The 27,045-nt window shown below is 49.9% G+C and overlaps 1 protein-coding gene across 5 annotated transcripts in view; it reads left to right on the forward strand.

Annotated features, from left to right (window-relative positions):
* CLCN3 (chloride voltage-gated channel 3) overlaps positions 1-27,045 on the forward strand; it is a 124,587-nt gene that overhangs the window by 18,763 nt on the left and 78,779 nt on the right. For 4 of the 5 annotated variants that reach the window (XR_013345948.1, XR_013345947.1, XM_077815449.1 and 1 more), the window contains exon 2: positions 14,789-14,964. Coding sequence is in view for 3 of the 5 variants with exons in the window: in XM_077815449.1 (XP_077671575.1) it covers positions 14,805-14,964 (160 nt within the window). In the remaining 2 variants the exon portion in view is untranslated. Of the gene's footprint in view, positions 1-14,682; positions 14,965-27,045 lie in introns of those variants that run through there. The other variant, XM_077815451.1, reaches the window with a different exon arrangement.

Below are 27,045 nucleotides of genomic sequence, written 5' to 3' on the forward strand. Positions count from 1 at the left end.
TGAGTGAGATGACTAGAAACCCAAGAAATTCAAAGGTATTGTAAAAGTATCTGCTGTGTCGGAGAGGTAGAATGTTGAACTAGTCATTTCAAGAGAGCTTCTGTGGGTTAACAGTTGAAGGAAATTTCCTGCCTGTTCTTGTGAATGGAGCTGAGGTGCCACATGCAGCTGCTATTGCAATGGATACAAGAAAAAGGCAATAGATGGAGACAGACGTCAGTCTTTTTACCAGCTCAGTATGTTAGGAAAGCCCTTCTTAGGGCAGATGGTCAAAGTCAATTGATAAACTGGGGCACAGAATAATGATGCAATAAATAAGTAATGCTCAACAGCTTATAAAGGTATGCAAGGGAAACACACTAGTACAGTCATAAAATCAGGGTTAGAAGGGGCCTCAGGAGGTCATCTAGTCCAGCCCCCTGCTCAAAGCAGGACCAATCCCCAACTAAATCATCCCAGCCAGGGCTTTGTCAAGCCTGACCTTAAAAACCTTTAAGGAAGGAGATTCCCCCACCTGCCTAGGTAATCCATTCCAGGGCTTCACCACCCTCCTAGTGACTAAGTTTGTCCTAATATCCAACCTAAATCTCCCCCACTGCAACTTGAGACCATTACTCCTTGTTCTGTCATCTGCTACCACTGAGAACAGTCTAGAGCCATCCTCTTTGGAACCCCCTTTCAGGTAGTTGAAAGCAGCTATCAAATCCCCCCTCATTCTTCTCTTCCATAGACTAACCATCCCCAGTTCCCTCAGCCTCTCCCCATAACTCATGTGTTCCAGCCCCCTAATAGTTTTTGTTGCACTAGGGGAGGGTGGAATACAACAGCATTGGGGGCAGGTAGCAGCAAAAAAGGGGTTCAGACTAAAATGGGGAGAGGCACAAGCACACAGGAGGGAGCATGGACACACTGAGGAAGGGGCTGATCCCCACAGCTCTCCTACTTTTCTCTTTTTCATTCTTGCCTGAGGGCTCCCTTATTGATAGCTTGAGGATGTCTTCATTACTCAGCCTTTCAACCACACTTCCTCTCCTTTGGCTCCTCTCAGCCTGACTGGAGTGAGCCCTTTTATAGTATCAGAAGGGCCTTAATTAGAGTCAGGTGGTCACATTAACTTAATGGCCTCACCTGACTCTTTGCAGGTTAATTGGTGTCAGGTGTTCTCATTAGCCTAGAGCAGCCCCTGCCCTGGTCAGTTAGGGAACAGAAAACTGCTAAGCCCGTGGCTAGTATAATTGCTACTCTGCTGTACCTAACTGGCCTAGAGGGAGACAGCTGCTCCCCTGGCTGGGCCAGACCATCCCTGGCTACCTGGTTCCTGGCAAGCTGCAGGACCCCCCCTTTTTTCCCCCCCCGGTTACTGCTGCTCTAGCAACAGCCCCTTGGAGGGGCCTGTTGGTCCACTCCCCAGAGGAAGGGAGTGAGGGACCCCAGCCCTGGCAGTTGCTGCTGCGGACACCACCATCACCTGTGAGGGGTCATTTCTGCCTGCCTGGCCCCCAGACTGCTACCTGGAGCTGCTGCTGTGGTTGCTGATGAGGAGCTGCTGGAACCCAGAGGAGGAGGAGAAGAGAACCATCTGCCGCTGTGGGAGCACATAGGGACTCTGCAGACCACTGTGGAGGGGGCCTTAAGACTGAGTAACTTTTGAACTGTGCTCTTGTGGTGGGGGTTTTAACTGTGTTTGTGGGGACACGGGGTGTTGTGTGGAGTCTGCCCCCAGTCCATCTGTGTGTCCCCCCCTTACCCCCAACACCACCACCATCGCTGCCCCCTCCACCACCCCCAGTGGACACTTACCATCTGCTTTCAGCTCCTGCCTCTGGGACTCAGCTGCTCACCTGGCTTGCCATGCCCTTTCACCACCATTTGGGCCAGAAGCAGCAGTCAGCTGCTTTTGTGCAAGCGCATGTGGATGCATATGCCCTGCTCTTGGACTGACCCCCCCCCCAGCTTTGCCCCTTGCTAACTGCCCCATTTGCCCCTTGCAGCCTTTTGCCCCCCACTTTACCCCAGCTTCTCCTTACTAGCTTCAGTTTGTTTGTTTGCCTGCCCTGCCCTTTCTCTCTTCAGCTTTTGTTTGTTTTCCCCGCCCCAGCCTCTGAAGCTAGCCCCTTGGTTCCCTGAACTACCTCCAGCCTAGTTTCCCCCCTCCCCCCCCCCCCCCCCCCCCCGTGGTCCCCCTGCCCTGGTTAGCCCCTTGCTCAGTGCGGCCATGCTCCCTCCCATGTGCTTGTGCCTCTCCCCATTTTAGTTTGAACCCCTTTTTTGCTGCACCCCCCCCATGCTGTTGTATTTCCCCCTCCCCTAGTGCAGCTAGAGGAGCCGGACTCCCACCCCGTGTCGGTGACTGACCCTTAGCCCTTGATTGCCCCCACCCCTTTTGGAACCCTCCTCCCCTGCCTGCAGCCTAGCAGGGAGGAGTGGTCAACCTGCTTCCTCTTCCCCTCCTCTCTCTGGTATTTTTCCCCCTCCTGTCCTGCTTCTTATGGCAGGAGACACGGTGAGTGGAGCCCCTTCGGCAGACTCCACTACCTCTCCCCCGCCTGCTGCCCCATCACCCACCCCCCAAGCCTCTACCTCCACTGCCGCAGCCAAACCACTTGCTACTGCCACCGCTGGGGCACCGGCGGACACTGGGGTGACCTCCGCTGCTGCCACGTCCCTTGCCCCCTCCGACTCTGGGGAAGCCCCCTCAGCCGGTGGGATGAGTCAGGGTAAAAAGAAGGGTAAGGGCCCCGCTAAAAAGACCAAGCCCTCCGTGGCCGGGGCTGCCCCCACTGCCACAGCCCCGCCACCGGCCACAGTGTCCCTCCCCGCTGTTCCCTCCACCAGCTCTGCAGGTGCCCCTCCATTGGCCCCCAGGACGTACGCCCAGGTGGTGGCAGCTCCCTGCCTGTCACTACATCATTTCTCCCACCCATTGCCTCCGCTACCATCTATAGCGGCCGGGGCCCCTTCCCCACCTTGATCAGGAAGCATGGTGTCCTCCTAGTGCCTGCCTTGCCCCATGTGGAGACCTATGTGCGGGCATTGATGAGGGTGGTGGGGCCCATGGCCATTGTGGCAACCTCCAAAATGAACGGAAAGGTCGTGTTCTTAGCATCAGAGGCCGCCGCCCAGGAAGGCGGTGTGGGGGGGAGGGGTGTTCGTCCCCCCGCCGCCGCCCAGTAGGCACGGGAAAAAGGCCGGGGGGTGGGGGGGTGGAAGACGTAGGCGTCCGACTGGAAGACCTGGGCGTCCGGCTGGTCCTGACCTCCGTCCCTCCCTTCCTTCCCAATGCCGCACTATTACCTGTCCTCTCTACCCTGGGGAAACCCATTTCTGTTGTGAGCCCTCTCCCACTAGGCTGCAAAGACCCCGATCCCTGTCATGTTCTCTCGTTCCGCTGGCAAGCGCAGCTTCAACTGCCGCCGGCAGCGCATGATGGAGAGGTGCTCAAGGGGTCATTCTTGGTCCCCTACTGGGTGCATTATTCTATGAGGGAGGCCCGGTGCTACCTCTGCCGGGCAATGGGGCATGTCCAGAGGGACTGCCTCCTGGTCCAGCAAAGAGGGGCATCTGGGACCCCAAAGCCCCGGCAGGGTGCCAGCCCCATCATTGCTGTCGCTCCCAGTGCCAGGAGCTGCCCTTCCTCCTTCCTGGCCCACCACCGCTCCCGCTTGGGCCCATGGGGCACCTCCCCCAGCATGCCCAGATGAGCGGGAGAGCCCCGCTTCCTCTGCTTGCAATCTGGCGGGGCCTGTGGAGGAGGGTGCGGTGGGGATATTGCTGGGCATAGGAGAGGGCCTGTCCCAAGGAGAATCTTCCCTCCCTTGTGCTGCCCCACCATTACCTCCCCGAGTCCCTGAGCGATCGCCCCTGCCTCCCGACCCGACCCCTGCTAGCCAGCCCCCAGATGATGCCAAGGAGGGCTGGGCGCTAGTACAGGGGAAGCGGGGCAAGTGGAAGGCTCGAGCTCCGCTCTTCCCATCCGATGCGGAGGCTCCCCGGAAGAAAAGGAAGGGGGGCACTAATGCCGAGCCTTCCGCTTTGCCCACGGGTGCATTCCATCCACCAGTTCTGGCTGGGGAAGATGTGGCAGCACCGGAGGGCAGTACCAACCTTCCACTGGAGTCCCTTCCCTCCAAGGCCCCTGATGGAGCCCCTTCTGCCCCATTACCATCTGAAGCCTCTGTGAGCCCTGAGGTGACCGTCGCTTCGGGTGCTGGCGGGGAAAACCCCGGGGTGGTGGAAGACCATCTCCCCTCCATTTATGAGGAGATTGAGGCCCTGGGTCTGACTCCAGTCTCCCAGGGGGAGGATAACCCTCTGCCAGCAGGCCTCGATCTAAGTGACCTCACCCCAGCCCCCCATCCCCGTGCTTCCTCCCCCTGACTGCTCGGAGGGTCCCCTGGGCTCCTCCATCTGTTTGACCGCAGGTGGCACCTGGCTGACGGCTGCTAAGCCTACTGAGGCGACGGCCAGTGCCACGCGGCCGGGACCCGAGCCTCATGGGGTATCCCTCGTAGGTGTGGAGCGACCGACCTCCTTCCCAGGTGGGGACCCCACTGAAGACTCTCCACCTCCCGATGCTGTGGCTACTACACCGGCCATAGAGCCTGAACCCGGCATCATTGGGGGTCCCCTTCCCACCTCCCAAATCCCTGAGCCCGACCGAAAGGGGCCACCTCCCAGTCTCCTAGCTACTGGGACCTAGGATCCTGCCCCACTTCTGACCCCTGCCCTACCCCTACTCTTGATCCGTGCCCTGACCCTGATGCCAACCCCATCCTTATCCCGTCCACCTCCCGTGATGCCATTGCTGCCCCTGAAGCCGTCACCTCCTCAATCTCAGAGGATAGCCCCAGGGAGCGGCCTCTGTATTTCCCTGTCCCAACCCACCAGGGGCTGCTATTTTCCCTCCGCCGCCCCCAATTGAGCGGGGGTTTGAGGCGGGCCACGTGGCACCGGCCCATCGGGCGCCACGTCGGGGGTCTGCCCCTTGCCTGCCCATCTCGGTAGGCCATAGGGCTGTGTCAGAGGCCCCTCCGGAGGATAGGCGGGGGCCAGTGAGCCCGGCCTCCCAGACACTGCAAGAAGAGCTGCGGGAGTTCCTTGAAGACGTCCGTGTCTCCCGTAATAAGGTGCAGCTCACTCTTCAGCGATGGGGGGATTTCCATCAAATCATCTGGGCCGCGAGGGCCCTCATGGGGGAGGGTAAAAGGACCGGGAAGCAGGCCGCCGCAGCCTACCAGCGGGTCTGCCTCTTCCGTGACTCCTTACTCACCTACGGGGTAGGTCACGGTTTGTTGCGTGGCCTGATGGGTGCCGCGAGCAACCCTGCCGGCGAGGATCCCACCCAGCCCCCCTCATGGCACCTATCATCATCGCAACACTGAACACCCAAGGCTGAAGGATGGGTCTCTGCAGGTGCCAGGTGCTCTCCTTCCTTTTGGGGGGGGGGGGTACTCTATGGTTTTCTTGCAGGAGACCCATATGGATCTGGCCGCCAAAGACAGCTGGCGGTTGGAATGGGGGGACAGGGTCTACTTTAGCCATCTCACAGTACGTATGGCTGGAGTGGTGACCCTGTTCTCCCCCGACCTATGGCCTGAGGTGCTGGGGGTCGTCGAGGTTGTGCCAGGTCGCCTGCTGCACCTCCGGGTCCGCATGGAGGGGCTCGTGGGTAGTCTCATCAATGTCTATGCCCCGACATTGGGCCCGAAGCAGCTGCGTTTCTATCAGCAGGCGTCCGCCTTCCTTGGCAGCTTGGATCCTTGCAAGTGCCTGGTCCTAGGCGGGGACCTTTAACAACACCCTCGAGGAGCGGGACCGCTCAGGGACCGAGCAGTGCCCGGCCGCCGCAGACGTCATCCAGGAGATAGCTGAACATCACTCCCTGCTGGACGTCTGGCGCAACCACCACCCGGACGACATCTCGATGTTCACCTTTGTCCGGGTGGAGGCCCATTGGTTGCGCCACTCCCGGTTGGACCGCATCTATTTATCACGTTTCCACCTTTCTCGGGCCCACTCCTCCAGCATCCGGCTGGCCCCGGTCTCTGATCATCATTTAGCCACCGTGACAGCCTCTCTCTGTGCAGAGAGGCCGGGGATGGCCTATTGGCATTTCAACAACAGCTTGTTGGAGAATGTGGGCTTTGTGGCATCCTTCTGGGAGTTCTGGCTAGCCTGGCAAGGGCAGCGGCATGCCTTTCTCTTGGTGCGGCTGTGGTGGGACCTGGGGAAGGTGCGCGTCTGGCTCTTCTACCGTGACTACACCCGGGGCGCCAGCCAATGGAGGGATGCGGCAATAGAGCAGTTGGAACGGGAGATCTTAGAGCTGGAAAGGCGTCTGGCCACCAGCCCCAAGGATCCATCCCTCTGCGGAGCATGCCGGGCAAAGCGGGAGGAGCTCTGGTCCCTCGAAGACCATCAGGCCTGGGGCGTCTTTGTTCGATCCCACATCCGTTCCCTTCAGGATTTGGATCACGGCTCCCGCTTCTTCTACGCCCTGGAGAAAAGGAGGGGGGTCAAGAAGCGCGTCACCTGCCTTCTGGCAGAGGATGGCACCCCCCTCATGGATCTGGCTGACATGTGCGGGAGAGCCAGGGCCTTCTACGCAAGTGTTTTTTCCCCGGATCCGACCGATCCTAACGCTTGCAGAGTGCTCTGGGACGAACTCCCTATGCTCGGGCGACCGAGACTGGCTAGAGCTGCTTTTCACTCTGGCTGAGTTCTCGGAAGCCCTCTGCCGCATGCCCACCAATAAATCTCCGGGCATGGATGGGCTGACTGTGGAGTTCTACAATGTGTTCTGGGATGTCTTCGGCCTAGACCTACTCACCGTCTGGGCCGAGTCTTTGCAGAGCGGGGTCCTCCTTCGGCAATAAGGTGGGCATGGCTCACCTGCATGAAAGAGGGAGGGGAACCTCCGTGATTTACAAAATTGGCGTCCCGTCTTTCTCCTCAGCGTGGACTACAAAGTCGAAGCGAAAGGCATCTCACTGCGGCTAGGGTCTGTGCTGGCGGAGGTGGTCCGACCAGACCAGACGTACACCATCCTGGGCTGCACCATCTTTGACAACCTGTATCTGGTCCGGGATCTCTTCAAACTTGGGTGTAGGGATGGTCTGTCGTTTGCCCTCCTGTCCCTGCATCAGGAGAAGGCGTTTGACAGGGTAGACCACAGGTATCTCCTGAGCACTCTGCAAGCATTTGGCTTCGGACCCCAGTTTGTGGGTTTTCTCCAGGTGCTGTATGCCTCTGCAGAGTATGTGGTCAGGCTCACCTGGACCCTGACTGAACTGGTCAGCTTCGGGCCAGGAGTACGGCAGGGGTGCCCCCTCTTGGGCCAGCTGTATGCTCTGGCGATCAAGCCCTTCCTCTGTCTCCTCCGTAGGAGGTTGACGGGGTTGGTGCTCCAAGAGCCGGAGCTGTGGCTGGTCCTGTTGGCGTACGCTGATGATGTGCTCCTTATGGTCCAGGACCCGGGCGACTTGGCGCAGGTGGAGGCTTGTCAGGCCATCTGTTCGGCAGCCTTCTCCGCTCTGGTCAGCTGGGTCAAGAGCTCTGACCTGGTGGTCGGGGACGGGTGGCAGGCGAGCTCCCTCCCACCCGCACTTCAGGCCATCCAGTGGAGCGCGGATCCGCTGCTCTATCTCGGCGTTTACCTTTCTGCCACGCATCCGTCTCCGCCGGAAAACTGGCACAATTTAGAGGGCGGGGGTGATAGAGCGGGTCTGGAAATGGACAGGACTACTCCAGTGCCTCTCCCTTCGAGGGAGAGCGCTGGTGCTTAACCAGCTCGTCCTGTCCATGCTCTGGTACCGGCTCAACACCAGCCCCAGGTTTCCTGGCCACCCTCTGGACATCGATTCTGGAGTTCTTTTGGTCAGGATTGCACTGGGTCCCTGCAGGGGTTCTCCATCTACCCCTGGAGGAGGGAGGTCAGGGCCTGAAATGTCTGCACACTCAGGTCCATGTCTTCCGCCTCCAGGCCCTGCAGAGGCTCCTTTATGGTGCAGGTAGTCCAGCGTGGAGCATACTGGCGCACGCCTTCCTGTGCCGTTTCCAAGGGCTCCGACACGACCAGCAGCTCCTTTATCTCCATCCGAGAGGTCTTCCTCTTAGGACCCAATCTTCTACCAGGACCTTCTCTGGACCTGGAAGCTGTCCTCAGTGACCAGGTCTGTGGTGGCCACCATGGGGGCAGATCTTCTCGCGGAGCCCCTGCTACACAACCCCCAGCTCTGTGTGCAGGTGGTGGAGTCCCCCTCGGTGCGCCAGAGTTTGGTCCTGGCAGACGTCACCAGAGTCGGAGACCTCCTGGACTACGACCGGGAAGACTGGCTGGATCCCCTGATGCTCGCTCAGCGCATGGGGCTCTCCAGGCCTCGTACTCCCTGGCGCGTACTTCAGGAGGTGAGGGCCGCTTTGCCGCCCGCCGCTCGGGTTTACCTCGACCAGGTCCTAAGAGAGGTATGCCCCGCCTACCCTCCACACCAGGCCCTCCGGACCTTTTCATAGGGTCCCTGCCCTGTGGACCTGACCGACCCCCGCGCCCCTTCACCATGAGCTGGCTGCACAATCTGCAGCCAGTCCACTTCCAGACCGCGCCAAGGAAACATCTATACATGCTCGTGCTCCACACCCTTCATGTCCTCACCCTCGTGTCCCCCCCCAACACAAAGTGGCGGGACCTTCTGCCACCTCTAGAGGGTGAGGAGTCCCGGTGGGCCAGCCTATACTCCACCTTGGTCCCGAGGCCCACCAGGGATATCAGTTGGCTGCTCCTTCATGGGGCTGTGAGCATGGGCATGTAGTTGGCACGCTTCACCCCTGTCCCAGGCACCTGCCCCTTTTGCGGCGTGAGGGAGACCCTGGCGCACATTTACCTGGGGTGCGCCAGGTTGTAGCCCTTATTCTATCTCCACACGAATATTTTGTTACGTTTTTGGTTGCATTTTTCCCTTCACCTCCTTATCTATGCACTCTCGATCCGTGGCCTCATAAAGTCACAGGACCTCCTGGTCCACCTCCTCCTAGCCTTGGCTAAAGTGGCCATCTATAAAACCAGGGTGAGGTGGTTGGCCGATGGAATCTCCTGTGACTGTGGGGCCTATTTCCGATTCTCTGTCCATTCATGTATCTGGGCAGAGTTCCTCTGGGTGGTGTCCACTGACTCCCTTGATGCCTTCGAGGAGCAGTGGGCACTGTCCGGGGTTCTCTGTTCGGTGTCCCTGTCTGGTTCCCTTCTTTTGACCCTTTGACCGCACTCCTGTCCCTGTTATTTCATTAGTTGTCCCCCGTAATTATTTGGTTTCCAGGTCCTGTGGACCCCCCTCTTGGGGGGCTGGGGGGGGGGAATCTTTAGCAGTGGATCAGTAGGGCTACTCTGTTGTACCTAGTTGGCCTGGGTCTATCACTCACTCACACACGCTCTCACACGCTGTTTCAGTTTCACCAGCTTTTTAAACCCAGTTCTCTTACACTGTGGCAGTGCCAACGAGCCATTAAGCAGATATATTTTTGTTGTTTATTTGCTATGATAGATTTGTATGCTGCATTAACCTTTGGCATACAAAAATATACATCCCTCCTTTTGAGCAAAACCATTGAATGTAAAGCATGTCAGAGTAAAGTTACCATAGTAATCTCTGATGGTGAGCTATGCTGTGTGCTAGTGTGATCTAGTAAGATAGCTGGGACTAATGCAAATATGTATCCTCCTTCAAATGTTTCCACATGTCTATTCCAATGTAGGCGTGTGTGTGCCCTGAGCACAGTTGCCGGAATTGTTTCCCCTAGTGGTATCCGTTGGGTCGACTCCAGCACTCTCTGGTTCTCCCCACTCATACCACTGATATAAAGGGCGCTGCTGACCCGATCCCCTTCAGTTCCTTCTTACCATCCATGATGTCTGCTGGAATTCCTCATTGCTCAGGCAGTTTTCTCCTAGTGACTTTTCTACTACTTTAGTGTAAATAACAGGTTTCAGAGTAGCAGCCATGTTAGTCTGTATTCGCAAAAAGAAAAGGAGTACTTGTGGCACCTTAGAGACTAACCAATTTATTTGAGCATAAGCTTTCGTGAGCTACAGCTCACTTCATCTGTAGCTCACGAAAGCTTATGCTCAAATAAATTGGTTAGTCTCTAAGGTGCCACAAGTACTCCTTTTCTTTTTAGTGTAAATAGTTATTGTAGTTGGTAATCTTTGGTAGTTTTTAATAGTTTTTGGGTGCCTTCATGCTTAGTTAGCAGGGTCATCCACATCCCAGGGCTGGGGCATGCCTCTGTTACCAGGCCCTGCGTTTCCTGTGGTAAGTCTATGCCTTTGAGTGACTCGCAGTCGATTTATCTGAAGTGCATGGGGGAATCTCATAGGAAAGACCATTGATAACGCTGCAGGGACTTCAAACCCTACACCAGAAAGGACCAAGCAGCAAAACTGAAGGTCCTCCTCATGGAGGCAACCTTAAGACCTGCCTTGGAGCCACACTTGGACTTGGCACTAAGCACTTCAGCCGTAGTGTGAAGTGCTCCTCCCACAGGTCGGGAATCCTAGCACCGACCTTCTTCTCCAGTGCCTAAGAAGAAGTACCATAAACACCAAGAGAAGAGCCAATCCCCGGTGCCAAAGGCAAGCAGACGGGGACCGTGATAGAGCAAGGCTTGCGTTGGGCCAGCACTACAGCATCAGGTGTCATCAACTCCGGTGTGGCTGCAAGCCCTACTGACACCGGTACGGGCGCCACCTCCTGTGGGCGAGCCGTGCACCAGCCAGTTTGCAGTGCAGTCTACTCTTATTCCAGTCCAAAGGTTATAGTTCATTGGTGTAGTTCTCGACTCCATGTGAGAGTTCTACTTCCAGGCGATAGCTTTTGTTTGATTACGTCCCTGATATGGTCCCTCCAGCCTCATCCGATCACAACTGTATGACAATCTAAGCCTTCTGTGCCACATGGCTTCATGTAGCCTTGCTTGATGCACTATGTAGGTCCATCTCAGACCTTTCCAAACCTGATTAGCCATGGTATACTTCTCCTCACATCATCACTTAGACTCAGTGCTCATGATGCCTGGTCAGGTCCTTGACTTACTGACGTGGTGGCTGACCCACCGCACGGTATATGCAGGGATATCCTTCTCAAGGCCTTAACTCCTGATGTCTCTAGTATCCAAAGCAACAGCCCTCGGCTGGGGAGCCCCCTAGAGTCCCTCAGGACTCAGGGCCTCTGGTTTCAAGAAGAACTTTCCCTCCATATAAACATCAGGGAGCTCAGGGCAGTCTGCCTAGCCTGCCAAGTGTTTCTACCCCACATTATGAACAGAACTGTATCAGTTCTCATAGATAATACAATGGCCATGTTCTACATAAACAGGGCAGTGCGCTTTCTTCCCCTGTGTGTCAAGAAGCAATCTGACTATTGGAGCTCATCAGTGTAGAAGTGTCCTACCTTCTGAAAACGCAGAATCAGCTGGCATATCACCTCAGCAGGTCTTTCTCCTCTCACCATGAGTAAGGCTACATTTGTCACAGGTATTTTTAGTAAAAGTCATGGACAGTTTCACAGGCCGTAAACAAAAATTCACGGCCCGTGACCTGTCCATGACTTTTACTAAAAATACCCACCCTGACTAAAATTTTGGCTGGGGCAGTGGGTACTCGGGGGGGGAGTTCCTGGGGCACTGCGGGTGCTGGGGGATGTGGCCCGGGACCTCTGCTGGTACTGGGGGAGGAAGGTTGGCGGGGCTTCCTACCCGGCTCCTCATCCCTGTGGCTCCTAGGCGGCAGAGGCAGGGGCCATGGCGGGGACTCTGCTGCTCCCGCCACAAGTGCCAGCTGCCGCAGCTCTCATTGACCAGGAATCGCAGCCAATAGGAGCCAGGGGTGGGGGCTGTGGATGCGGGCAGTGTGCAGCTCAGAGACCCCCGCTGGCTCCTCCACCGCCTAGGAAGTGCAGGGGGGCCCCTCACCCTGAGGTAAGCCTCTCTCCGCACTCTCCAACCCCCTGCCCATAGCCCTGAGCTCCCTCCCACACACCCAAACTGCTGCTGCTGGTGGCCCAGGGGCTGTGCAGCTTGGGTAGCCCCTGAGCCAGCACCAGCACTGTTGCAAAAGTCACAGAGGTCACAGAAAGTCACGGATTCCGTGACAGACTCGTATCCTTAACCATGGGACCGGATATCTTTCCCCCCCCCCCCACCACCAGTGTGGGACTCCCCATATAGACCTGTTCGCTACCTGCAACAACAGAAAATGCCATCAGTTCTCCTCTCTGTGAGGCCACAGCCCGGGTCACAGATATGTTCCTGTTGTCATGGACAAAGTACCTGTATTATGCATTTTCTCCTACCCTGCTGATTCACAAGGTTCTGATGAAAATCAAGTGGGACCAAGCATAGGTCATTCTCATAGCCCCTGTGTGGCCCAGGCAACATTGGTTCAATACTCTCTTAGGGCTTTCAGTGGCAGCCCCACTATGGCTTCTGCTGCACCCGGACTTTATCTCCTGAGACGACAGTTGGCTGCTCCACCCATATCTCAGGTCTCTTCATCTGACGGCCTGGAAGCTCCATGAGGAGCAGTCTTGCTCGGAGGAGGTCAGTAGAAAGCCTTCCACCAGGGTCACCTACTTTGCCAAATGGGATTGGTTCTCCATCTGGTGCTCCCAAGGGGGAATGCCATCTACGCAGTCCTCTCTACAGCTCATCTTGGAGTACCTTCTGCTGCTGAAACAACAAGGGCTGGCCCTCTCTTCAGTCCAGGGTCACCTAGTGGCCATCTCAGTCTTTCATACCAAGGTTCACAATCAATCCATTTTTTCATTCGACCTGGGGATCCATTTTCTCAAAAGCCTGGAGAGGATGTAACCCCAGGTTAGAGATCCCATTCCTCCGTGGGATCTAAACCTTGTCTTGTCAAAGCTTACAGGTCCACTGTTTGAACTGCTAGGAGCATGCTTGTTACACCTCTCCTGGAAAGTCACCTTCTTAGTGGCCATTGCTTTGGCCAGAAGAGTCTCAGAGATCTGGGCCTTCACATCAGAAGCCCCAGATATGGTCATCTTCAAGAATAAAGTCCAGCTGTGCCCATACCTTTCATTCCTCTTAAAGGTGGTCTCACAATTTCACTACAGTGAAGCAATCTTCCTGCAGGTATTCTGCGCTAAACTACTATGGCCTTCGCCACCGCCTTCCCAGCACAAGTCCCTACCCAGGACATCTGCAGAGCAGCAACCTGGTCATCAGTGCACACATTCTCAATGCACTATGCCATCACTTAGCAGGCTAGAGACAATGCCAGCTTTGGCCGCACAGTCTTGCAGTCACCTTGCCTTTGAACTCTGAACCTACCTCCTGTACAACTCATTGTGAGCCACCTACATTGGAATGGTCATGTGCAAGTACTTGAAGAAACAGTTACTAATGTTTCCATAACTTGTTCTTTGAGAAGTGTTGTATATGTCCATTTCAAAACTCACTATCTGCCCCCTCTTATCGGAGGCGGTCAGTAAGAAGAAACTGAAGGGGAGCAGGGTCAGCAGGGCCCTTTGTACCAGCAGCATGAGCGCATGACACCAGAGGGCATTGGAGCCAACCCGACAGATACCACTAGGGGAAAGAATTCTGGCAACTGTGCTCAGCGTGCATACACACCTACATTGGAATGAACATGTGCAATACATCTCGAAGAACAACAGTTACAGAAAGGTTAGTAACCAAGCTTTTTTTTGTTTTATTTTTGGGGGTTTTTGGAGTAAAGGCAGGGGAGACGGTCATCAAGATTCAGTGGCATTTTCCCCCCAGATAGGCCTATAGAAATGACTGGCTCAGATCTTGGGAAAGTCGAAAGTACAGACTAATTAGCCACTACCTGCATGAATATGAAGTAAACGCAAGCAAATCTTGTGTGTCCATCCCTCTTTTTCATAACCAATGTTACCATATTATATAGTGTTCAAAAAGGTGATCCACTGCAACTTGCAGACTCCTCCGTGTTAGCAAAGGGATACACTTTGCCACCCTATTTGATTATGAATGTGTGGTTAAAAAATGAAGTTCATGTTGATCGACTTATATTACAGTAAAACCAGTTCTTAGTGTCTCTTTTTGGTTTACAACCTCTTAATAAAAGTCTTTCAGTATTTTATGACTTATGTATGACTTAAGTCTGAATTTACTTAAATAGGGCTCACTCTTTTATGCACTACAATTAAGGTGACTTTTTAAAAATCTGTTTTAAAACTTCCTTTATACTCTGAGCTCTGACTCAGGTGGGATACTGGGATTACAGTAGACTATATAACATAGTTGGCCACACTGAGCTGACTTAATGGCTAAGGAAGCTTACTTTTTCATTTACCCCACAACCCCGAGTATATTAACATTGAGTGTTGTTTATGCCATTGATCTTCCTTATGGTTGTTTAGAGATGAATATTGGCTAGGTATCTGTCCAAAGGGAGCCTATTTGGATTACTATCGTGTTTCGTCAGAGTGGAATAGTTACAGGAGAATTGAGATTGAAGTAGGAAGGGCCTGGGAAGGGGGATGAGGGAGAATTAGCCATAAATAAGACATTCTTCCTTGCATAAGAGGTCCTACATGGTAAGTATTGTTATACCAATATGTAACTAATAAAGAGTATTAAAATATAGTACTTGGATGTTGTTCCACATAGTATGATCTGAAGTTTTATCCAACGAAGCTCAAGTGTATTTGCTTTATTTAATATTAATTATCAGTTTTCTCTTGTGTATCTTAAAAGCTGCTTCCTAACACAGCATTCTTCCCTCTCTTAGGTTATAAAGCAGCTAAATGGAGTCTGAGCAGCTGTTCCATAGAGGCTACTATCGAAATAGTTACAACAGTATAACTAGTGCAAGCAGCGATGAGGAACTTTTAGATGGAGCAGGTGTCATTATGGACTTTCAAACTTCTGAAGATGACAATTTGTTAGATGGTGATGCATCAATTGGTAAGTTAGTAATTCTTATTTATGGCTTTTTGGTTTAAAATCTCTTTCATTTAAGTCTAGAAGGGAATCGCTTTTGAAGCAGTAATTAATTTTCTCAATCTTGTCAGCAAAACAGTTCATGAAGAGATGGCTTTAAAAAAAGTTACTGAAAAATGTTTATTAGGGTCTATTAAGGTTTCTCTTGCTAAGCAGTTATATTAGACTTCCAGTGGAGCCTGACAGATAACTTTTCTGATCATCTTATGTCTTCTATCATTGCTTACAAAGCTGAAAAAAATCTTCTTGTCAAGTTTCTCTTCTCTTTGAGAAGAGAGTTCTAAAAGCCACCTCCTCTTTTCTTATCTGGCTCTTTGAGTGAGAAGGATGCAAAGTTAGCTCTCCTATCTGAACAGCAACTCCATGAGAATAGTTAGCTTATTATCCTTCATAGTAGAATTACACTGGGCGTAACTATTTTTCCTACTGTTTACTGTAATCTGCTTTTTAGCACTATTCTCTTCCATATCAGAATAGAATGATGATTCTTCTGTAGCTGGTGACTGTACTTCCAAGAATCCCAGGAAAAGTACATTGTCCCTAAATGACTAAGTTAGAGCAACAAGGTGGGCAATGTAATACCTTTTATTGAACCAACTTCTGTTAGTGAAATAGACAAGCTTTCGAGCTACACAGAACTCTTATTCAATTTAGAACAAATATGCACTCTGTGGTGTTCAATAGTAAACACTGCCAAGAGGAAGAGATCCATCAGCAACAGTGTCTAAAAAACGTGATTCAGGTCAGTTCAACTGTTGCCTGGCCCATTTGAGTAGCAGCTGTGAAACTCACCAGTGTCTTCTAAGCTTTATTGTACTTCTACCTTTTTCTTGTGGGCAGAAATGAAGAATCTTTTGTGTCTGTATCTACCAGAGTATCTCCAGCAACATCAGCAGCTCTCTGCTTGTTTTCATATGTCAAATGGGGACAATAACGTCTTTGTTGCTCGTAAGAGTCCCATCAACAACAGCAGAGTGAATTGTAAATGTGAACTTTGCAACTTCTGTTCAGACCACTTTGGAGCAGATGAGATTTTCATATTCCATTAGCTGCTACTCAAGAAAGTGATGAGCACAAGTAAAAGGGCACTGAAGTGATCCCACTCATCACTCTAGATGTGAGGTCTTCAGAAACATTAATGAATTCATCTTCACAACACTTACGTGAGGTAGGGAAGTATTATTGTCCTTATTTTACAGATTTCTATTCCCCAACCCCTATTGCTTCCCTTTTTCCCCTTCACCCTGGCTTTGTCCCTGTCATTCTCTTTTGTTTTGTGCCCAGCCCTTCCCTGTATTCTAGTATGATAACTTCCTTCACCACCACACTGCCTGGGCACTAGCAGGCAGAGTATTGAGAGCACCGTTATCCATTCCAGTTCATGGCACCACACTGGCCCTTGGCAGCCAGAGGAGCACTTGCAGGCCAAGTGCTGCTCCGCTTCTGCATCCTTGGGATGGAGTTTGCTCAGTACAAAAAAACCTTTGAGAGTTTTGATGTCAAACTCTTTTTCAAATGTCTTTACTGATCACCAACAGTGATTTTCAGAGGCTCATAAGTTGGCCAAGTTGGAGCAGAATTTCATACGACAGAAAGGCAGCCCCTAGTCAGATTTCAAGTTCTCACTCTAGTCCATGGAGAGGCAATAGTTTCTCAGTGAAATTATTGTAAGAATTTTTTAATGTTTTCCCTAACATCGTTCTTCAAAATGGTTGAACTGTTTTACCGGAAGTACTTGAAAGAAATTTAGCCTGATGCAGACACCCATTGTGGAAAATATCTGCTCAGATAGTTTGGAAAAGATCTAAGCAACTGAAAACAAAGGGCTTATAATGGAAAGTGTTAAATCATCTAGAGGTGTTTTTATAAGGTTGCGTATCTTATTAAAAGATTTGTGTATAGCTTGATATGGGTCTACTCATTTTTATGATTACTGCATCTTAGTGTGGAGCACTTAGTTGTGTTGGAGGTTGCACTTTATTTGCAGGGTTTGTGTGAGGATTCTAGTTTAAATGGGATCCTAATCACATACTTTAAATGTAATTTGTTGGTGTTATTCAACTGTTTAAGACAGAGAAGGATTTTATTTCCCCCCCCCCCCACATTTTGGTCTGATTAGGAGGGTTTTCACTTTGGTCATGCCATTCCAGCGTGCCTTATCATTAGTACAGCAGTGTTTGACTGGGCTAAAGAGCAGATGAGGATCTAATTTCACTAAGTGGTTCACAAGAATCACCCAGAATGGATCTGCGGGTTTATACACTCGAATGCATCTGATATTCTTCTTCCTGGCAATGAGCTTATTTTTATCAATGACATACCCAAACCTCACCTGCCAAAATCCTGGGCATCAGTATAATGGAACAATAATTTCTATCATAATCATATTTGATTAGAATTAGTAGTTTCTCAGGATAGTTACACTTCTTATAACTAAAAGAATATTTTGTATAAACTACCAAAAAGTTGAAGTATAGCTACCTTATGGTTTATTCACTGTAAATTGCTTTCGTTGGCAGTCCTGGAGGATTTTTGATCAGAGTTGTAAAAACATGCTTATTAAACATTTAAGTACACAGCAAAACATTTTGTGAAACTAAAAACTTATTTATTTATTATTCTTTCTATCTCCTTGGTGTGTGAATTTAAATCTTCATACTAATCTTGTTTCTCACAGGGCCAAAATCAAGCAGGTGCCTTCCTGCTGGATTTCATGGCTTCATTATTGTGGTTTGTTCTTTGATCTTCTTCTTTTTCACTTTTGTTTTTGGCTACTGCTGCCTTTTTAGAAAGGCTTCTGGTATTTAAATTGGATTTTCCTTTACCTTCGCTCCATTATAATTTTGAAAAACGTTTTTGTGTTCATTGAATCCAGGCATGCAAGATGAATCCACCGTACAGGATTAAATTACATAATTTATGGCTAATCATCCTAAAGCTACCCTGTATCTTTCCAAGTTGTTGTTCTGAATAAAAGAAAACAGTGAAGAAAAAATAAAATGAGGACAATTTTAATATTGTAGCCAGTCCTTTTTTTGTAAGAGTTAAAAAAAAAAAAAAAAAAAAGTGCCTGCAATGTTTAGTTTGCTTTTCCTCCATTTTACAAAATAAAATATATTGCAGAAAAAAAAAAGTGCCCTCTTTATTCAGGGGCCTGGTCCAAACCCCATAAAAGCCAATGGAAACTTTTCTGTTGACTTTAGTAGCTCCAGCTTAGCCCCCTTACCCACTAGGCCCCTGAGTCAGTAGAACCTTTAAGCATATGCTTCTCCTTAGTCACATGAGTAGTACCATTGAAATCAATACTCAATCCCTGAGTCAGCTAAGTACTTAAGAATAAGATAGGTAATGTACATTCATTATTTGATAATTCTTTGTATTGGGTATTGAATGCATGCTAAAATAGAGAAGATACAGGGAACACTAAGGGACTCCTCCTGCTTATCTTACCCAACTACACCCATATTGTCTTCTCTGGCTCTGCTCAGGTGAGTAAGGCATGTAGGATTTGACCCCTATGTCTGTTAAGCATTTTGAATTCACAGGCTAGGATTTGTCTACAAATAGTTTTCATGAAGTCCTGGGTATCTTTTTTAATATTTAGATTAACTATATGTATAAGTGAGCTTTGTGTTAAAGGTTGATGTTTTTGATTTTCAGTTTATGGTTTGAACTGATTCCTGCAGTTCCTCGTGGATTTCTCCTTTGTCTCTATACCTAATACTGTAGAATAGTTTTGTTTAGGTAATTCTGTCACTCCTTGCTGTCTGTATAATTAACAACTGAAAGCATCTATCACAGGAGTTCAGATACCATGGTGAAATATAAAATATGTGACCAGATATGCTGACATTTTCACTATTCTTAACTCTTACACATGTAAATTTATTTTACACTCTGATGCTGCGGCCATTATGTTCACGCAAATCTCATTGACTTCAGTGGTACAAATGAGGTCTGCAAGATTGTGGTGTTAGGGAGGAACAGTAAGTGTCACTAACCTGTGAATCCTTTTTGAGTGCCTGGAGACTGGTAGTGGACGGAAACTACTGGCAGTTCTTGGTAAACTCTCTCAGAAATCCTGTTATAACAGGGTAAGTAGTTAGGTTGCTGTATGTGTGTAGGTTTTGGATGCCTTGAATCACATTTTTTGCCTTGGAGCAACACTGGCTTGTCAACTGTGATTAAAAAATAACAACTGTTTTTGTTGCCTGTTAAAGCTTTATCTATTTGTAGAAATTACGTTTACTATATTTTTTTCTGTTTGCGTTAATATGTGCTGAGAAGTAGGAGGTTATGATAGGCTAGAATATCAGAAGTACCTGCATCTTTAGAAATGGAAAAAACTTATAAATGCATTTTCTACAGAAGTACTTCTGCAGATATCAGCTTTATGCTGATGCATGAGGGATTTTCCCCATTTATTTATTTATTTATTTATTGCTTAAATTGAATTAATATATATTTGCTCTGAATTTGGCATATTAGCTGTTGGGGACCATCTGTATCATTTGCTGCTACAAAATATTATGCTGCCTGCGTCAGCATTTCAAAGCATGCAGGAGGATATTCATTCTCCTATTTATTAAAGGGACAATACCACTTAAAAGCCATATTTGATTTGTATTGCAAAATATATGTATACATGTTACTAAAATATGTTATTACATTGCAAGAGTTTGCAAAATCTAGGGTTTTTTTGTTCACTAAAAGAGCTAGTTTTCTGAATATAAGCTGGAATCTCCAGAATTGATAACTTGATGCAATGTGAAGATTATTCTGTTAAACACTCACGTAAGGAAATAGAAATATATATTAGAAGACAGAATGCATAGTATTCTCCGCCTTTGCCCAAAATATAGATTTTGGGAAGACAAGCATTCTCAAAACCAAAGATAAAGGCTCAGTTTACTCTGCAGCCAGCTGGACCTAAACTCTGTAGCAAAGTCTCTGGCACAGCAGCTGACTGAATCATCGGGCAAGTCTACACTACAGCGCTATGTTGGCATAGTGTCTACAGGGTGATAGAAACATAAATAAAATATTTATTGCAGCTGACAAAGTGGGTATTCACCCACAAACGCTTATGCTCTTATACATCTGTTAGTCTATAAGGTGCCACAGAACTCTTTGCCGCTTTTACAAATAAAATAGTTTACTATGTGACTTAAATGTGATCATTCTACTTCTCCAAATAATAAAATGTAATATAATAATTCTTCAGCTAGAGCTGTTATTATGTAACTAAGAAAATCACATACAAATTAGGATAACTGATTATACAAGACTCAGACAGTGTGTGTTAGGTTTTCTCTGCCACAGATGTGGGTGCATTCTCTCATGGACACTTAACACTGGTCTACACTAGGACTTTAGGTCGAATTTAGCAGTGTTAAATCGATGTAAACCTGCACCCGTCCACACGATGAAGCCCTTTATTTCGACTTAAAGGGCTCTTAAAATCGATTTCCGTACTCCACCCCTGACAAGTGGATTAGCGCTTAAATCGGCCTTGCCAGGTCGAATTTGGGGTACTGTGGACACAATTCGACGGTATTGGCCTCCGGTACCTATCCCAGAGTGCTCCATTGTGACTGCTCTGGACAGCATTCTCAACTCAGATGCACTGGCCAGGTAGACAGGAAAAGAACCGCGAACTTTTGAATCTCATTTCCTGTTTGGCCAGCGTGGCAAGCTGCAGGTGACCGTGCAGTGCTCATCAGCAGAGGTGACCATGATGGAGTCCCAGAATCTCAAAAGAGCTCCAGCATGGACCAAACAGGAGGTACGGGATCTGATCGCTGTATGGGGAGAGGATTCCGTGCTATCAGAACTCCGTTCCAGTTTTCGAAATGACAAAACCTTTGTCAAAATCTCCCAGGGCATGAAGGACGGAGGCCATAACAGGGACCCAAAGCAGTGCCGCATGAAACTGAAGGAGCTGAGACAAGCCTACCAGAAAACCAGAGAGGCGAACGGCCGCTCCGGGTCAGAGCCCCAAACATGCTGCTTCTATGATGAGCTGCATGCCAGTTTAGGGGGTTCAGCCACCACTACCCCAGCTGTGTTGTTTGACTCCTTCAATGGAGATGGAGGCAACATGGAAGCAGGTTTTGGGGACGAAGAAGAAGATGAGGAGGAGGATGAGGTTGTAGATAGCTCACAGCAAGCAAGCGGAGAAACTGGTTTTCCCGACAGCCAGGAACTGTTTCTCACCCTGGACCTGGAGCCAGTACCCAAGGCTGCCTCCTGGACCCAGCAGTCGGAAAAGGGACCTCCGGTGAGTGTACCTTTTAAAATACTATACATGGTTTAAAAGCAAGCATGTGAAAGGATCAATTTGCCCTGGCATTCGCGGCTCTCCTGGATGTACTCCCAAAGCCTTTGCAAAAGGTTTCTGGGGAGGGCAGCCTTATTGCGTCCTTCATGGTAGGACACTTTACCACTCCAGGCCAGTAACACGTACTCAGGAATCATTGTACAACAAAGCATTGCAGTGTATGTTTGCTGGCGTTCAAACAACATGCGTTCTTTATCTCTCTGTTATCCTCAGGAGAGTGAGATATCATTCATGGTCTCCTGGTTGAAATAGGGTGCTTTTCTTCAGGGGACATTCAGAGGAGCCCGTTCCTGCTGAGCTGTTTTGCCTGCGGCTGAACAGAAATGTTCCCCGCTGTTAGCCATGGGGAGGGGGAGGGTTGAGGAGGTAGCCATGCGGTGGGGGGAGGCAAAATGCGACCTTGTAACGAAAGCACATGTGCTATGTATGTAATGTTAACAGCAAGGTTTACCCTGAAAGACTGTAGCCACTGTTTTATAAAATGTGTCTTTTTAAATACCACTGTCCCTTTTTTTTTCTCCACCAGCTGCATGTGTTTCAATGATCACAAAGAAAAGGAGTACTTGTGGCACCTTAGAAACTAACCAATTTATTTGAGCATAAGCTTTGGTGAGCTACAGCTCACTTCATCGGATGCATACTGTGGAAACTGCAGAAGACAATATTACACAGAGACCATGAAACAATACCTCCTCCCACCCCACTCTCCTGCTGGTAATACCTTATCCAAAGTGACCACTCTCCCTACAATGTGCACGATAATCAAGGTGGGCCATTTCCAGCACAAATGCAGGTTTTCTCACCCCTCCCCCCCACACACAAACTCACTCTCCTGCTGGTAATAGCCCATCCAAAGTGACCACTCTCTTTACAATGTGCATGATAATCAAGGTGGGCCATTTCCAGCACAAATCCAGGTTATCATGCACATTGTAAAGAGAGTGGTCACTTTGGATGGGCTATTACCAGCAGAAGAGTGAGTTTGTGTGTGTGGGGGGGGGAGGGGGGGGCGGAGGGTGAGAGAACCTGGATTTGTGCTGGAAATGGCCTAACTTGATTATCATACACATTGTAAGGAGAGTGATCACTTTAGATAAGCTATTACCAGCAGGAGAGTGGGGTGGGAGGAGGTAATGTTTCATGGTCTCTGTGTATATAATGTCTTCTGCAGTTTCCACAGTATGCATCCGATGAAGTGAGCTGTAGCTCACAAAAGCTTATGCTCAAATAAATTGGTTAGTCTCTAAGGTGCCACAAGTACTCGTTTTCTTTTTGCGAATACAGACTAACACAGCTGTTACTCTGAAACCTGTGTTTACTCTAGGGGCTTCTGATGGGACAGCTGTGTCTGTCAGAGATCACACCCCTGATTGACATAGCTGTTGTGTAGACATAGCCTCAGTTCCATTTTGTGTTGGTGTTCATGTAACACCAACAGACCCTGGTCATCAGTGGGCAGGATTGAACCTGTGACCTCTGTATCTAACTGCATGAGCCAGGGGCTGCGAGTTGTATGGGCTCCTGGTGCCCGGACTCCAGCAATATTCAGGGCCCGGGGGCCCAGCTCCACCAATGTTTGGGGCTGAGTGTCTTCCCCTAGCCCTGCCTGCTGCCTCTGTGCACCTCCCCCGAGTGTCCCCCACCCCCCACTTGCTGCCCTAGCGCACCTCCCTTGGGCCCTGGAGCAGATACATGCTGCCTCCCTGCATCAACTGCCGCCGCAGGGTCCTAGTGCCTCCCATTCACTACTGCCAGGACAGGCTGACCCTGAGCCTGCCCTTCCCCCTCAGACCCTTTCATTTTCCAGCAGGACCCTCCTCAAGCACAGGGGGCCCCCTGCCCATAGTCACTGCTCCTACCCCATGCTGGGCAAGGGACAGCCCCATCCCCAGTAAGGCTACAGTGAGGGGCAGCACCAGGGGAGGAGGCACACATGTGATGGCAACCCTCCCATCCTCCTGCCCATGGCACCCACCACAGGGGAGGCGAGGGGCTTCCTGTACCTGAGAGGAACTTTAGGAGCACATGCAGTGACGGTGGTGCAAGGTGAGTGTGGTGCAGGGGGGGCCCTCCCCCGGAGCTTGCTGCTGCCTGCAGGGAGAGGGCTGGGGGAAATCCTCCTTTTCTGGCCCTTGTCCCAGGGCAGCCTGTCTGCACCCCAAACCCCTCATCCACAGCCCTCACCCCTGCATCCCAGCCCTCTGCCTGAGCCCCCTCATACCGCCAACCCCCTCATCACCAGCCCCACCCCAGAAATATACTTTAAATATATTTATATTTTAAAAAATATACAGTAACGCTTCGCTTAACGTTGTAGTTCTATTCCTGAAAAATGCTGTTTTAAGTGAAATGGTGTTAAGCGAATCCAATTTCCCCATAAGAATTAATGTCGGGGGGGAGGGGGGGAGTTAAGTTACAGGGAATTTTGTTTTGCCAGAGGAAAGACCACACACACACACACAGAGAGTATAAGTTTTAAACAATTTAATACTGTACACAGCAATGATGATTGTGAAGCTTGGTTGAAGCAGTCTAGTCAGAGGGTGGGATATTTCTCAGGGAATGCCTTACTGCTAAATGATGAACTAGCACTCGGCTGAGCCCTCAAGGGTTAACACACTGTTGTTAATGCAGCCTCACACTCTATAAGGCAGCACGAATGGGAGGGTGGGGAAGGGAAGACAGCATGGCAGAGAGAGACAGACACACACACACACACCCTGAGTGTGTGTGTGTGTGTGTGTGAGAAAGAGACTTTAAGAGAGCAGTTGCTGCCAGTAAGCTCCCTCCATTCTGAGCCCTGTCGTGTCTTTGTGTGCTCTGTGGAGATGGGGGTGCAGGAATGGGGGAGGAGGACACCCTGACATCAACACCCCTCTTCCCCATCCTCCTCTGCACAGCAAGCAGGAGGTTCACGGGAGCAGCTCCAAGGCAGGGGGCAGGAGCAGCACATGGCAGTGGGGGGAAAGGACACCTGAACTGCCCAGCAATTGATAGTCTGCTGGGCAGCAGCAGCACAGGGAACTTAGAGGGGCTGTCGGGGCTGATAGGGGGGCTGTCTGCCCACCCTGATTCCAAGCCCCCACTACTAGCTCCAATGGGCTGCTCTTTCTGCAAGGAGTGGACAAAGCAGGTGGCTGCCAAACAACACTATAAGGGAGCATAGCACAACTTTAAATGAGCATGTTCTCTAATTCAGGGTTCTCAAACTGTGGTCCAGGAGCTCCATTCAGGTGGTCCACGGATAGTTCCTTCTAAGGTGCACTCCTGGGCGGCCGCACATGGGAGAATGAAGGGCCACCCACCTAATTAGTGGAGTTGCGCAGGCGTGGCTCTACTAATTAGGTGCCTGGAGAAGATGCACATGTAAGGTGAGATGGTGGCCTTGGGGGGAATAGGGGATAGGTGGGAGGGGGCAGTGGTGGGAGAAGAGGAGGTGGTGGGCATTTGGGACGTGCAGGGCTACAGCGGCCAGAGAAAGAGGCTCCAGGGCTCCGACTGCTGGGGAGAGACTCCCTTCCTTCCCAGCTTCAGCTCTGTGGCTGCTGTGACAGGGGAGAAACCCCACTGCTTTCCAGCCCAAGCTCAGGGGCTGCTGCGGTGGGGGAGAGAGGGAGAGAACCCCACTTCTTCCTAGCCCCAGGTTGGGGGCTGCTGCGGTGGGGGAGAGGGCACATCCATCGCATTAGAAAGGTTAAGACTACTGATATTAAAATATGAGTTGTGTGCTTTTATGTGTAGAACAAAAAAGTTAATTATTATTAAGGGTTTTTTTTATATAGCTAACTATTGTAAAGTGCTTTGGATAAAAGTGCTAACGGTACAAACAACATTTGGAAAGATCATTAAGTGGTTCGCCAAGACCCTCAGCAATTTTCAAGTCCGCGGGGAAAAAAGAGTTTGAGAGGCACTGCTCTAATTGATCAGCAACACAACAACAAAACAATGTTAACCGGGATGACTTTAAGTGAGGAGTTACTGTATTGGCTTACAAGGCAGGTGGGGGGTGGGGGTGGGGGGCACGGGCAGGACTTGGGCCTGTTCTCGGCACCACCAAAAATTATACAAACTAGCCGCCCCTGGCATTAGCCTCTACTGCATGAGTTAAAAGCTATGTGGCTCTTAGCAAAGGTTATAGCAGACTCATCAATCTCTAGATGGTCTAGGTGCCACTAGAGGGGAATAGAGCACCACACCAAGCAGATATGGGTTACATCAACAGTTAAGAAATTCTAAAAAAAGAGTGTAGAGAGATAAGGTGGGTGAGGTAATAATACAACACTGCATACAAAAGAGACTGTAGATTGTTTAGGTTTGTTGGTTGAACTTAAATGAAAGTTTCAGAGTAACAGCCGTGTTAGTCTGTATTCGCAAAAAGAAAAGGAGTACTTGTGGCACCTTAGAGACTAACCAATTTATTTGAGCATGAGCTTTCGTGGGCTACAGCTCACTTCATCAGTGAGCTGTAGCCCACGAAAGCTCATGCTCAAATAAATTGGTTAGTCTCTAAGGTGCCACAAGTACTCCTTTTCTTTTTAAATGAAAGTGGAAGTTGAGCAATCAGTTTCCTAGTGCAGTCATAAATTGCCTTTTCTTCTGCCCTTTAAACATAGAATCATAGAAGATTAGGGTTGGAAGAGACCTCAGGAGGTCTAGTCCAACCCCCTGCTCAAAGCAGGACCAACCCCAACTAAATCAGACTGTGTACATTCCTGAATTGACTGCGTAGGATATGAACTCTGCAACCCTACACAGTCTCAACTGAAGTGTAACCAGAGCTTCAGAATTCTCAATTCTACATTACACTTTGCACAGATGTATTAATAAACACTATGACGTATAGTTGTATGTTGCCATTTCAGTCTCAGGATATTAGAGAGACAAGGTGGGTGAGGTAGTATCTTCTATTGGACCTACTTCTGTTGATGAGAGAGACAAGCTTTCAAGCTACACAGACTCTTCCTCAGGTCTGGGAAAGGTACTCAGAATGCCACAACTAAATACAAAGTGGATCAGACAGTTTAGCATAAACTACGCTACATTGACGACATCTTCATCATCTGGACCCATGGGAAGGAAACCCTGGAAGAATTCCACCATGATTTCAATAGCTTCCACCCCACCATCAACCTCAGCCTGGACCAATCTACACGGGAGGTCCACTTCCTAGACACCACCGTGCAAATAAGTGACGGTCACGTTAACACCACGCTATGCCTACCTTCATGCCTCCAGCTTCCATCCTGGACACAGCACAGGATCCATTGTCTACAGCCAAGCGCTGAGGTACAACCGCATTTGCTCCAACCCCTCAGACACAGACCAACACCTACAAGATCTTCACCAAGCATTCTCAAAAGTACAATACCCACACGAGGAAATAAGGAAATAGATCAACAGAGCCAGACATGTACCCAGAAGCTTCCTGCTGCAAGACAAGCCCAAGAAAGAAATCAACAGAACTCCACTGGCCATCACATACAGTCCTCAGCTAAAACCTCTCCAACGCATCATCAGTGATCTACAACCCACCTTGGATAACGATCCCTCACTTTCACAGGCCTTGGGAGGCAGGCCAGTCCTCGCCCACAGACAACCTGCCAACCTGAAGCGTATTCTCACCAGCAACTACACACCGCACCATAGTAACTAACTTAGGAACCAATCCATGCAACAAACCTTGATGCCAGTTCTGCCCACATATC

This window comes from Eretmochelys imbricata, chromosome 4, assembly GCF_965152235.1.
Source record: "Eretmochelys imbricata isolate rEreImb1 chromosome 4, rEreImb1.hap1, whole genome shotgun sequence".
Classification (NCBI taxonomy): domain Eukaryota; kingdom Metazoa; phylum Chordata; order Testudines; family Cheloniidae; genus Eretmochelys; species Eretmochelys imbricata.